Here is a 12,430-nt window from a genome sequence, read left to right as displayed (position 1 = left end):
GCACATAATACAAAATTAAATAAAAATGATGTACATAACTTCATCTATTTACAATGAATAAGTTACTATACAAACTTTAACTGTAGTTTGAATTAAAATAAAAAAGTAATTATTTACAATAATTTAGTAACATTAAAATTTAAAATCCATTCAAACAGCATATCCATATTTCGCAAATTTTAAATTTCGAACAACTACATCATAAATTACAAACAAGGAAGAAATAAAGCTTCCCACTCACATCTCTGTGAGATTCTAGATTCAAGAACAATACACATGCAGCATGTCACGCTTTATTTAAAGCGGCGAATTGTTCGTGTCCATTCGTATCTCTTATGTCTAAAGCGCTTTGTCGCTTGCGGTTCAAGGCGGCCTGCCTCACCTTGTACCTTCGCCTACTTCTTATCAAGTACACGGTTAGCGCTACAGCGATGAGCAGCGCTGCGATGATGCAACCCGCCAGGATCAGTGTCAGCGAGCTAATTTGAGACGGTTTTATCGTTGACTGTTCAATCTGGAAAATTGATATCATTTTTGCTGTAATCAACAGTTCCTTCTCGGATAAGAATAAACTAACTTCTATGCCAGGAACTTCTATGCTTCTTCTATTAATATTATATTATAATTAATATGGATTAATATTATATTATATACCACACATTTAGGTAATAAATGTAATAAAATTTAAAAGTATTTTGCTCAATTCAACACTACATTATCTTCTTATATATAAAATTCTCGTGTCACAATGTTAGTCTGCATACTCCTCCGAAACGGGTGGACCGATTCTCATGAAATTTTCTGTGCATATCGGGTAAGTCTGAGAATCGGCCAACATCTATTTTTCATATGATATAAAAAATATAAAAAATATTAAGAATACGTATGTAACGAACGATCAGCTGTTTAAAGTAAGAGAGGAATGCATTAAAAGTCTACCGGGCAATGAAAGTTTAAATACTAATTTACTAAATAATAGCTTTCAAAATATTAATAGAAAGCGCGGTGCCTATATTGTGTGTAATAATGAATCAGATGATTCATGTTATCTTTCTCCTAAGCCGGTGCAAGCGCATTGTTCGCAAACAAGGGAGGTAAACGACCCGAGCGCGGAGCAACCACCTCGCTCACGCACGGAAGAACGTTGCAATGGGGCTGTCTCAGTCGCACCTAAGCCGGTTACGTCGTCGTCGCCGCGGCCGGACGGGCGCGTGGAGGCCCGCACCGCGGTTTCTTCATTTGAGCAGCCGTTATCGAGTACGCATGCACTGAGACGGAACGCAAAGGTGAGTGGCCTCACAGCTGTCGGTGAATCACGCGCTATTCTATTGAATTCAAACCAATGCGATGCGCGAGCTTCATTCGCTGATATTGCGCGCTCTGAAGGATTAAGTAACGTAAATACGGATTCAAACTGGACTATTGTTCAAAAGAAAAATAAAAATAGATACAGATTTATTGGTCAAAAAGGAAAAGCTTTAACTAATGCGGAGAGTAAATTCAAGGCCGCCGAAATAAAAATTCCTTTATTTATAAATAATGTCGATAAGACTACCTCGCTTTCAGACATATCAAACTATATTAAGGATAAAACGCAAGTGGACGTAAACATTGAAGCAATAAAAATGAGACAGGAAAAGGAATATAATGCTTATAAAGTATTTGTGCCTAGGCACAAACTGGAGTTGTTTTTGGATAATACTCTATGGCCTGAAGGCATTTCGTTTCGCCGTTTTGTACACTTCAGACGCAGACTTCATGATACAGATAAGTTATATAATAAGAACCAAAATGGCCAGCAATAGCGCATCAACACTACAATGTAAATTTATTACTTTTAACTGTAAGTCGGCTATACGCTCCGTGGATTATATTAGGCAATTATGCCAACAGGCCGACATATTAGCTCTGCAGGAAACGTGGCTATTTCCGCATGACTTGCAGTTCCTGGGGAGTATAAACAGCGACTACGGGTTTACTGGAACGTCAGCCGTCGATACCTCGGCTGGTATCATAAGAGGAAGGCCTCACGGTGGAGTGGGGTTACTGTGGCGTAAAAGTGCGTTTAAGGCGGTGTCTGTAATTCAGTGTAATAGTGTGCGGCTAGCCGCAATAAGTGTTCAGGTGTATGACAGATCATTTCTAGTGTTTTCAGTGTATATGCCCGTTGATAACAGTGAGAACTTACCTGATTTTACAGAATGCTTAAGTGAAATAAGTGCTATTATTGACAGTACAAATATCGCCTCTGTTTTTATTTTAGGAGACTTTAATGCACACCCACACACACCATTTGGTAGGGAATTATTAAAATTTTGTCAAGATCAAAAATGGGTGTGCGCTGATATTTTAAAATTAGGTATTATGTCTGACACGTTTACATTTGTTAGTGAAGCACACGGAACTACACGATGGCTCGATCATTGCGTGGTGACCGAGGCCGCTTGGCGTTCTGTTTCTGATGTTAATGTTCATTACAATTCCACATGGTCTGATCATCTACCTCTTGAGATTAATTGTAACATTAATGTACTGCAACCCGAGTCTAGTGTTAATTATTTATCTAGCCTAAGCAAGGTGTTGTGGGGTGATCGTAATAGTAGTCAAATAAATCATTACCACAGCATATGTCAATCGCACTTTAAGAATGTTAATTTGCCAACAGAATTGAGTGATTGTCATGATAAAATGTGTAAAGATAGACAACACATGCTAATTATAGATGAAATGTATTCTAGTATTATAAGTATTATGTCAGAAGCCGCGGTGACTAGTCATATCTGTACATATGGCCGTCGTAGGAAGCGAGTGGTTGGCTGGAACAAACATGTTCATCCTCTGCATCGAAAAGCCCGTTTTTTCTTTAAAGAATGGTTGGTCTGTGGCCGGCCAAATACCGGAATTATCTACAATAACATGGCTGAATCACGTAGAGAGTTTAAGAAAAAACTTAAATGGTGTCAAAAGAACGAGCAGATGATGAAAATGGATGTTCTGGCCACGCTACACACTAAAAAAGATTTCAAAAATTTCTGGAAACATACTAACAAGTTGAACCATAGAGCAGGAATTCCTCTCAGTGTCGGTGACGCTACTGACGCCACGAGCATAGCAAACTTGTTTAGGGATCATTTTAGAGTTGAACCGTTAAGCCGGCATGGGCTGGTGTCCAACACTGAGATCAAACCACCTGTTTGTAATCCGGTCCAAATCACGGCGATAGAAGTGAAATCAGTAATCAAAAACATGGTTAAGGGTAAATCCCCCGGACATGACGGTCTCAGTGTTGAGCATCTGCTCAATGCTGGCTCTCACTTGCCGCGCATTTTAGCTATGTTTTTCACACTTTGCATTCGGCACTCATATCTTCCAAAAGATTGTATAAAAACTGTGGTCGTGCCCATACTTAAGAATAAAACCGGTGACTCTTCGGAAAAGTCTAACTATAGACCGATCTCGTTGGCCACGATATTGGCGAAAGTGTTGGACGGTTTGCTGGACAGATATTTATGCAAACATCTTAAGTTGGACGAGGCACAGTTTGGATTTAGAGCCGGTTCGTCAACCGAAACTGCTATTTTTTGTCTTAAGCAAACTGTCCAATACTACACAAAGAGGAAAACCCCCGTATATGCCTGTTTTCTGGACCTGTCAAAGGCCTTCGAGATGGTGTCGTATGATCTCCTTTGGCAGAAGTTAAGGAATAAAACGGAGCTTCCAGAAGAGTTAATTGGTCTTTTTGAGTATTGGTATGGCCACCAGATTAATGCGGTGAAGTGGAATAACGTGTTCTCTGAACCGTACGGGTTGGAGTGCGGAGTGAGACAGGGGGGGTTGACGTCTCCTCGGCTCTTTAACCTTTATGTGGATGAGCTGATTGGGGGGCTCAATAGAACTGGTGTCGGCTGCTCGATTGACGGTAAATTTGTCAACAATTTAAGTTACGCGGACGACATGGTTTTGTTGGCTCCCTCAATCAGTGCGTTACGAAAACTTTTAGAAAAGTGTGAAGAGTTTGCCGTGGCCCACGGGCTCAGATATAATGTTAAGAAGAGTAACCTTTTAGTGTTTCAATCTCGTGGTTTTAGAGTTGACACAGTACCGCCGGTGTTTCTCGACCATACACCATTACAGAGGGTCTCTCAATACAAGTATCTGGGCCACTGGGTCACGGATGAACTCGTGGATGACGCCGACATTGAGAGGGAGAGGAGGGCGCTGGCCGTCAGGGGTAACATGCTGGCCCGTAGGTTTGCACGCTGCTCTCGCGAAGTAAAGGTGAGTCTATTTAAAGCATTTTGCCAATCCTTTTACACGTGCAGCCTATGGGTTAGTTACACCCAGAGGGCGATCAATACCCTCCGGGTTCAGTATAACAATATTTTTAGGATGTTGCTGGGGTTGCCGAGATACTGCAGTGCGTCAGGAATGTTTGCGGAGGCGCGCACTGACGGATTCCACGCAATCATGCGAAAAAGAGCGGCATCCATGATGCGCCGTGTCCGGCAATCGTCCAGCAGCATCCTAGCTGTATTCGTGGACAGATGGGATACCAATGTCTTGAGACATTGGGTCAAAATCCATGTCTCAAGCAGGTTGTGATATAAGATTGTTTTTAATATAAGATAGAATTGTAATACTAACATAGTTTTTAAGGCCAATTACTAACAATTATATGGATACTTTATCTGAAATAAATGAAATAAATAAAAATAAATAAATAAATATGTACCACGGGCGAAGCCGGGGCGGACCGCTAGTATTATTATAATATTTCACACGAAATATTGATATGAAGAACTTGTTTATATATTTTTTTCGCCTCAATGAAGTCTTGTAAAAAGATCCATCCTAGAGGACACCCCTTTATTGGCGGGCTACCCTCCCTATTCCTTTCGGTTATTGTAACGCATAACGTGCTCAGTTGTGAAAAATGGAATGATTGTTACCCACAGAACAGTAAAGTGTTACCAGATAAAAAAAAAATTATCATTAATTCATTACTTTTGTTCGGGACTATAGTGTTGTATGAAATGTTCCGAAATCATATGCTCATTGATCTAAAATTCGACAAAACTATTAGGTACATAAATTAGCAGTTTCTTACCATATAAGTGCCTGATTTATACATAACATCGCTGCACATGGCCTGCTCCGTCCAGTTGTACCAGTGGACCAGCCGTAAGCCTTCATACGCACGGGGGGAGCCGCATCTGTCAAACGAATTCGTTAAATTAATTAACCCAGTCTCTAGTGTTTTAATAAAAAAATGTTAATTGAAATATGGTTAAACTAGAGTAAACAAAAAAACACATATTTCTGTATATACTTTCTATAGTTTATGTGCATTTCACGAACTACCTATATTACTATAGTTTCATCTAAATCCGTCCAGTATTTTTTGTGAAAGAGGAACAAACATAAAATATGGATGTGTTTATACCCACAAACTATTGCAATGATTTTATTAGTAGGGATATGACAGGAACGTAGGCCTATTTCTGAAATATGGAAATATTTTAAGTTCCTCTGAATAAACCCTAAAAAGAGAGCGCACTTTTCGACATAACCTCACGTTTTACTTTACTCCATATATCAATAGAAATGACATTGCAAGTTGCGACTCTACCATAGGACTCAGCCTTACATTAATTATCCTTGTCATCAACATTACCCTTAAAATGAGTGAAAAGACGTTATTCATACCTAAACTCACTCAACAGCAGTGAGTTAGTCTTGTACATCTGTGGCAGCAGGTCATCGAGCACCCATTGCAGGTCACAGGAGCAATGCCACGGGTTGAACTGTAGGTTGGCCCCCTCGGTTAGGGACCGCCAGTCTAGCAGGGTTTTTGAGAGGGACGTCAGGTTGTTCTTGCTTATGTCCAACTGAAAATAAAGGGGTCAAATTAAAGATTAAAAATTTTGGGTCAGCATCGAGTGTATGTAATGATGATGATGACATGTAACGGATGAATACGACGGTCAGAATTCATATTTGAAAATGAACTGAACACCAAAATTTAAAATTAGGTAAGTAGTTATTAGTTGTGAAGTTCGCAGTTGAATGATTATAAATTATTAATTCGGGGAATGTGATTTCATTTCTTCTTATTCTATACTAATATTTTAAAGCTGAAGAGTTTGTTTGTTTGTTTGAACGCGCTAATCTCAGGAACTACGTCCGATTTGAAAAACTCTTCGGTGTTAGATAGCCCATTTATCGAGGAATGCTATACATCATTACGCTAAGAACAACAGACGCAGAGCCACTCTTATGCTTTTTCTAATTTGATTAAAATGTAACAAAAAACCTTAAAGTGTACATATTTCCATCAACAATAAATCGTCTGTAATATTTTCAAATAAAGTTTTCATTTACCATACATAAGGTAGTCCCATCAAATGCCCCTTCCTGTATTTCATAAAGAGAGGCACAATTCGATAGATAGAGAGAGAAACATATCTTCTCATATGCTATCTCATCTCCTGCTCGACCAATCACGTTGCTAAACGCTTTATCTTCTACCACAGATAATTTATGCATATCATTCATGTATAAATTTTTCAAAGCGATGATGTTTTTGAAATAAATGCTCTGTATTGGGTTGCCATCTAATCGCAACTCCTCTAAATTGGGGAAAATTTGAGAATTAATACACTTTGGCACTTCGATTATTGAGTTGTAGGACAAATCCAAACTGAATAGCTTTGGTAATTTCTGCTGTAAGTCAAAATCTTTGATCTGATTCCCGCCGATGTTCAGAACCTGAAATAAATAATATTGTAGTGAAATTATCAAAAGTACATACTATCTTTCAACCGTTATTTTATTTAAATGAACTGCTCTACATTTGGCAAAATAATATAGAATCAGCTCTAATGCGTACCTACTAAAATAGGATTTATTCTATTATCACCCAAAAGTTGGACATTAGGTATTATTAATGTTGGTAAAGAGGAGTAATACAGTAGTAACATTATTCATCAATGTTATAGACAAAACTACAAATTATTATCTACAGCCACACCTACCTCCAAATTATCAAATTCCACGTTGTTTTCATCATAGAGTGCTGATAAGCGATTGTATGATAAATCAATATAAGTGATACCACTTGGAAACATTGGCCAATGGTACAATGTATTTATTTTCAGTATTGCAATCTGTAACGTCGGAGGAATCGCGAATGGGAACGTTATGTTGTTCTGCCCAAGGTTCAATTCCCTTAAATTGGTGCAAGTTAGGAAAGCTTCGGTTTCTACTACTTCGATTATGTTGTTTGATAGATCGAGGAACTCTCTGTAATTGTGAAATAATAACATTATTTTATTTGATAGTCCGAATTATTGAAGTGAAATTTTTACTAATTTATGGCACAATGGAAGAACAATTTGAATTATGTTAGGAGAGGTACAACACGTTTTTTATATATGTTAAATTTACTTACATACTATTATTATCCGGGAACGAATCCTTAACAACCGATCGTATTCTGTTTCCATTAAGACTCAATCTCTTAACTCCCTTCAATGCTTCGTTCTTAAATCTCCTCAACAAGACATCAAAAATGTTGTTTTTCCCGAGATCCAAATCTTCCAAAACGGTCATCGACTGCAGCGCCTCTAGCGGAAACTTTTTTAACAAATTATTTTGCAGATTCAGTCTTTTAATTTGTCGAATATATTTGAAATCTAAAGAGTTAACGCTGGCCAACTTGTTGTAAGATAAATCTAGGTCTTCTAGATTCTCTATGTTTGTAAAGAGATCTGGAGTTAATTCTGCCAGGTCATTTTGGGAGAAAGATAATATCTTCAAGTTAGGAAGGTCGCTGAAAGGATCGGGCCAGTAGGTTTTAATCACATTGTTGCTGAATCGAAGGGTCTCCACTTGAGAGTTCGGTGGCAATCTGTAATTAAAATAAATTTCCGGTTTTTACATTATGCCTTAGATTATTAATATTCTACCCTTAGCTTAAATTTGGCCAGTTTGCTAGGTCTTAATAAAGAAAGGGACAAAGAATCGATTAATCAACCCTATAATATTATACCATAATTAGGTACAGTAATAACATAGGTACTAGGTAATTGTTGTATGTCGCTACCGTAAAACCTAGATTTAGTTAGACTGAGAAGCGATCAATCATGTAAATATGTGGAACATGTTTGTGTTGCGAATCACCAGGCTTATCAGTTTTGTGAAAAACTATGAGTCTATCATTTATTTAGAGCATTATGAATGTATATCTATATGTATCTAAGTTATGCGCCGAGAATGGTTGAAGTGGTGGTGACTGGTTAATAAAGAAATAGGTAGAGTTCTGGAACAACTAGCCTTCTTCTACTTATTCCACTTTCCATAACAAACACCATATAAATTCTTATATAATAAATATATATAATAAATAAATTCTAAGATAGATTTAAAAATACATGAACTACAAAGCCATTAGCGATTCAAACTCGATGAAACAAAATATTTTACCCTGATAAATACGCAAAAAGTTCTCGTCCTCGAAGACAGACGATGTTATCATTGTACATATTTCATTTCAAAATAAAGATTTTGGGAAAGTTGTAACTTTTAAGTACGTATCGAAGTCTCCTTACTCCAAATAATGGAAGTAGGTACCTACTTGCCACATAGATTGATATAACATTTAATTTTAATACTGATAGACAAACCTAATTGATAGTTAAGTGTTAACTGACGGTTCTAGGGATTGTTTAACTACTTTAATGAAATAACGAGTCGTGGCGAATCAGACTTTATTGATCTCCTTTCTAGGGCCACATGTTCTGTATCTACTCTAGTTTACACTAATATTATAAAGAAAGATTTTGTTTGTATTGAAAATACTCCAAAACAACAGAACTCATTTGAAAAATTCTTTCAGAATCAGAAAACAATATTATTTCGGAATTCAGAATGATATTTCGTGTGTCAATCCAGGACTCCCCGCGGCCTTGATAATGGAGTTTTATATATTTATTTATATTACATTTAAGGGCCAAAATGTATATGATCTTTCTTTTTACATAGATACCTAGATATAGATACCTAGATATACATAGATAGACATAGAACCATCTCACAGTTACTGACTGTTCCTCTTATTTCTTAATTAATTTAGCGTGTAATACCTAATAGTACATACATATTTATATTCTATTAATCATAAATACTTGATCGATAGCGCTCCATTCTCACACATTGATAAACAACTGATAAGGAACTGCTAGTAAATATTAAGCAATAAAGGAGTGTATTGAATGTAATTGTTTTTATACATCTATACAAATATTATAAAGAGGAAAGGTTTGATTTTTTGTTTGTTTGTTTGTTTGTATGAATTGAATAGGCTCCGAAACTACTTGGCAGATTTGAAAAATTCTTTCACTGTTGGAAAGCTACATCATTTCTGAGTGACATAGGCTAGGTTTTATCCCGGAAATCCCACGGGAACGGGAACTATGCGGGTTTTTTTTTGAAAACGCGGGCGAAGCCGCAGGCGGAAAGCTAGTCGTTAATAAACGGCTATATTAGTATGTCGTATCCAACTGATCTATCGCCGTTTCATTAAAAGCCTAGTCTATTTACTTACGCCGATTAACTAAATGATAGAGCTGGATTCATTCATCAAATAGAAATTACTTTCTATTACCTAGTAAATGTTACTCCCTCGCACCTACCAAATAGAGCTACTTAGCTAGGTACTCTTTTTCGGAGGTTGAAATATTTTTTTAAGAAAATATTACCACACTGTAAGTACTTAGGTACATCATTTAGGTAGTTAGATAATAGATATCACATAACCTTGTTAAACATATACCAAGGGCTTTTTTCCAGAACAAACAAAGTAATCTCGCTCAGCTGAGGCCTATTTACTTGAGATAAAACAATTGAGGCAATTTAGACCATTTTTACTTTAAGATATTAAGATTTATTGCCTGAAAGCCCACGGCTTAGTCATCGTTATAAATTTAATCTCTTTTTGATAAGGAAATAGACCAAATAGTTATGGTGGCGTTTCTATTTTTTTACGTTATTACACAAATGCTTAAAGTTTACAAAAAACATAACCAAAAATAAATTAAAAGAGCGATAAATAGAGTTTTACTTTTATGGTATGATTGTTATTTATTCCAACAAAGCAAAATTTATTGATGTAAACTTGAATTTTAAATAAAAGAGATATCTTTAAACACTGGATACTGGAGTAGGTATGCATAAACGCGAAAACTTTTAAAAGGCTAGAAATCTGAGCAAACTATTTTTAGAACTGGAAAAGGTAAATTTTATCATTTAAAAATAACTGTATTTATAATGCGTAGTAGAATATCAACTTACTTGCCAAGTGTGGTAAGCCCAAGACCTTCGAATGTAGCTGATATTTTCAATCCATTTGGGTTATCCGGCCACTGTATTTTATCCAAATCGGCGAGGTCCTCGACCCTATCCAATTCTGAACACAATATATTGAGCACCAAGTGTGTCCCATCCACATCAGGTATTTCACTACACGTACAATGCGAACACAGCTTTATTAACCGCAAAACTTCCTCATCCTGGCCACTCGCGTTAAAAATTAAAAAATAAAACGTCAAAAATTTTAGCGCGCGCATTTTAAAAATGTCTTCCAATTGCACATCTGTGTTAGACTTTCAATCGAAGTGAAGTGATAAGATAGGTTTTATCGTAACGTTATCAACATGATGCGTATCGTTTACATTGCTGAAAGTGACGCAGAGATAGTGTGACTGCGGTGCTTTCGGACTAGGAACAGCGGCCATACTTAACTTATTAACACCTACTTAGATAAACAGTAAACAATCTAATTAAACAACAATTAGGAATTGAATACAATATCAACATTAAATGGTTTTAATTACAAAATACAAATAAAAAAAATGTTGTTGTCAATACATCCTTTTTTGTTTTTAGCCCTGACTCACGCTACGATAATCGTAGTAATTAAATAAAATAAATCATGTAAACAAAAGAGCAACTTTCACATCCTAACTAGTATCCTAAAAACGAAAAGACTGTCGCAAAAAATATTTTATTTCTATACTACACAAGTTATTATGGATCTAAAATGACTCGAGTGTATCGTTAACCGCGCTAAACTGAGCAAGGTGTGGGCTGTAGTCTAGTTAGCTATATTGGCTATAATGACTTAGGGAATTTGCTTCGATATTAAGCTATTTGAGACCGCGACGTTCGTATTACATGACAGTTCATTTAATGTAGCTTTTGTGTGTGTTACGAGTTAAATGCCTCTGGATGATTTGCTAGTTTTTACGTTCAATGGATAGCTTAATAGCAACTTCGATAGAGAAAAGACGTGTTGATATTATATTATGGTATAGTGAAAGAAGTGGATTCGAATCCCGTATCTGATAAAAATTAATAAAGTTTTTTTTCTCCAGCCAAGAGGGCTCCACTTCACAGTTCACAGGATCACAACGTGATCATACGTTTACACTCTATCGTTACTTATTTAGGAATAAATAAATAAATAATCTATCCCTACTAATATTATAAATGCGAAAATAACTCTGTCTATCTGTTACGCTTTCCCGCTTAAAGCTCTCAACCGATTTTGATGAAATTTGGCATAGACAATCTTTAGACCCTAAGAAAGAACATAGGATACCTTTTATCAAAACACCACGCGGGCGAAGCCGCGGGCGGATGCTAGTGGTAAATAAATATGCGGAATCACTACATAGTACAAAACAAAGTCGCTTTCTCTGTCCCTATGTCCCTATGTATGCTTAAATCTTTAAAACTACGCAACGGATTTTGATGCGGTTTTTAATAGATAAGAGTGATTCAAGAGGAAGGTTTTAGTATATACCTAATTTATTATGGTTTAGACAAAGCGGGCGAAGTCGCGGGCGGAAAGCTAGTGCTCTATATAATGAAGTTAGCATGGTGATTACAAGCAAGATCCGTTTTCATCCCATTTTCCCATCCTTAAAATAAACCAATCCAACATGAAGGAAGATTATCTAACTAATAATATTTAAAATTTGTAATATTATACAGGGTGTCCCACTATTGGTATACTAAGCGCGAAGGGACTTGTAGTTTTGCATGTACACTGATCACGTAAAAAATACTTAAACAACAAAATTATATCAAAAAATTTTTGCTTAATTTTTCCTGAAAATCCATGTTTTCTTCTCTAGCTTCGCGCAGCTGCCATATAACGCTTCGCTAATATGAGCATTTTGTCTATGAAAACATAATCTTAAACGATAGGTCACGTGCGGGTGGCAAAGTTGGGCGGGTTGCTTATTAGGGGTGTACACATAAAGTTTTAAGAATTCATCTATTTGATTAAAAACTGCATCTGGAATTTTATAAGTATTTTTTACGTACTCAGCGTATGCAAAACTGTAATCTCCTTTGAGCTTAGTAT

At 36.5% G+C, this 12,430-nt stretch overlaps 2 protein-coding genes across 2 annotated transcripts; one reads left to right on the top strand and one right to left on the bottom strand.

Annotated features, from left to right (window-relative positions):
• Positions 1 to 146: 146 nt before the first annotated feature.
• Positions 147 to 10,821, bottom strand: LOC149906788 (uncharacterized). The gene is made up of 7 exons (XM_090104966.1): positions 10,351 to 10,821; positions 7,451 to 7,909; positions 7,035 to 7,302; positions 6,382 to 6,768; positions 5,707 to 5,888; positions 5,108 to 5,213; positions 147 to 514 (listed from the first exon to the last, which is right to left on the bottom strand). The coding sequence occupies exons 1-7, from the start codon at positions 10,623 to 10,625 to the stop codon at positions 287 to 289; spliced, it is 1,905 nt and encodes a 634-aa protein (XP_089961092.1). The 5' UTR covers positions 10,626 to 10,821; the 3' UTR covers positions 147 to 286.
• On the top strand, positions 931 to 4,716 carry LOC149906789 (uncharacterized). The gene has a single exon (XM_090104962.1). It carries the CDS (start codon positions 1,648 to 1,650, stop codon positions 4,600 to 4,602), a length of 2,955 nt encoding a protein of 984 aa, XP_089961088.1. The 5' UTR covers positions 931 to 1,647; the 3' UTR covers positions 4,603 to 4,716.
• Positions 10,822 to 12,430: the final 1,609 nt, after the last annotated feature.

The sequence above is a fragment of the Colias eurytheme genome, chromosome 8 (genome assembly GCF_061535395.1).
Source record: "Colias eurytheme isolate Ceu_HAF_F1 chromosome 8, ilColEury1 Martin Lab GWU primary, whole genome shotgun sequence".
NCBI lineage: Eukaryota > Metazoa > Arthropoda > Insecta > Lepidoptera > Pieridae > Colias > Colias eurytheme.
Note: the sequence above shows the minus strand (reverse complement) of the source record. Positions and strands in the feature narration are given on the sequence as shown.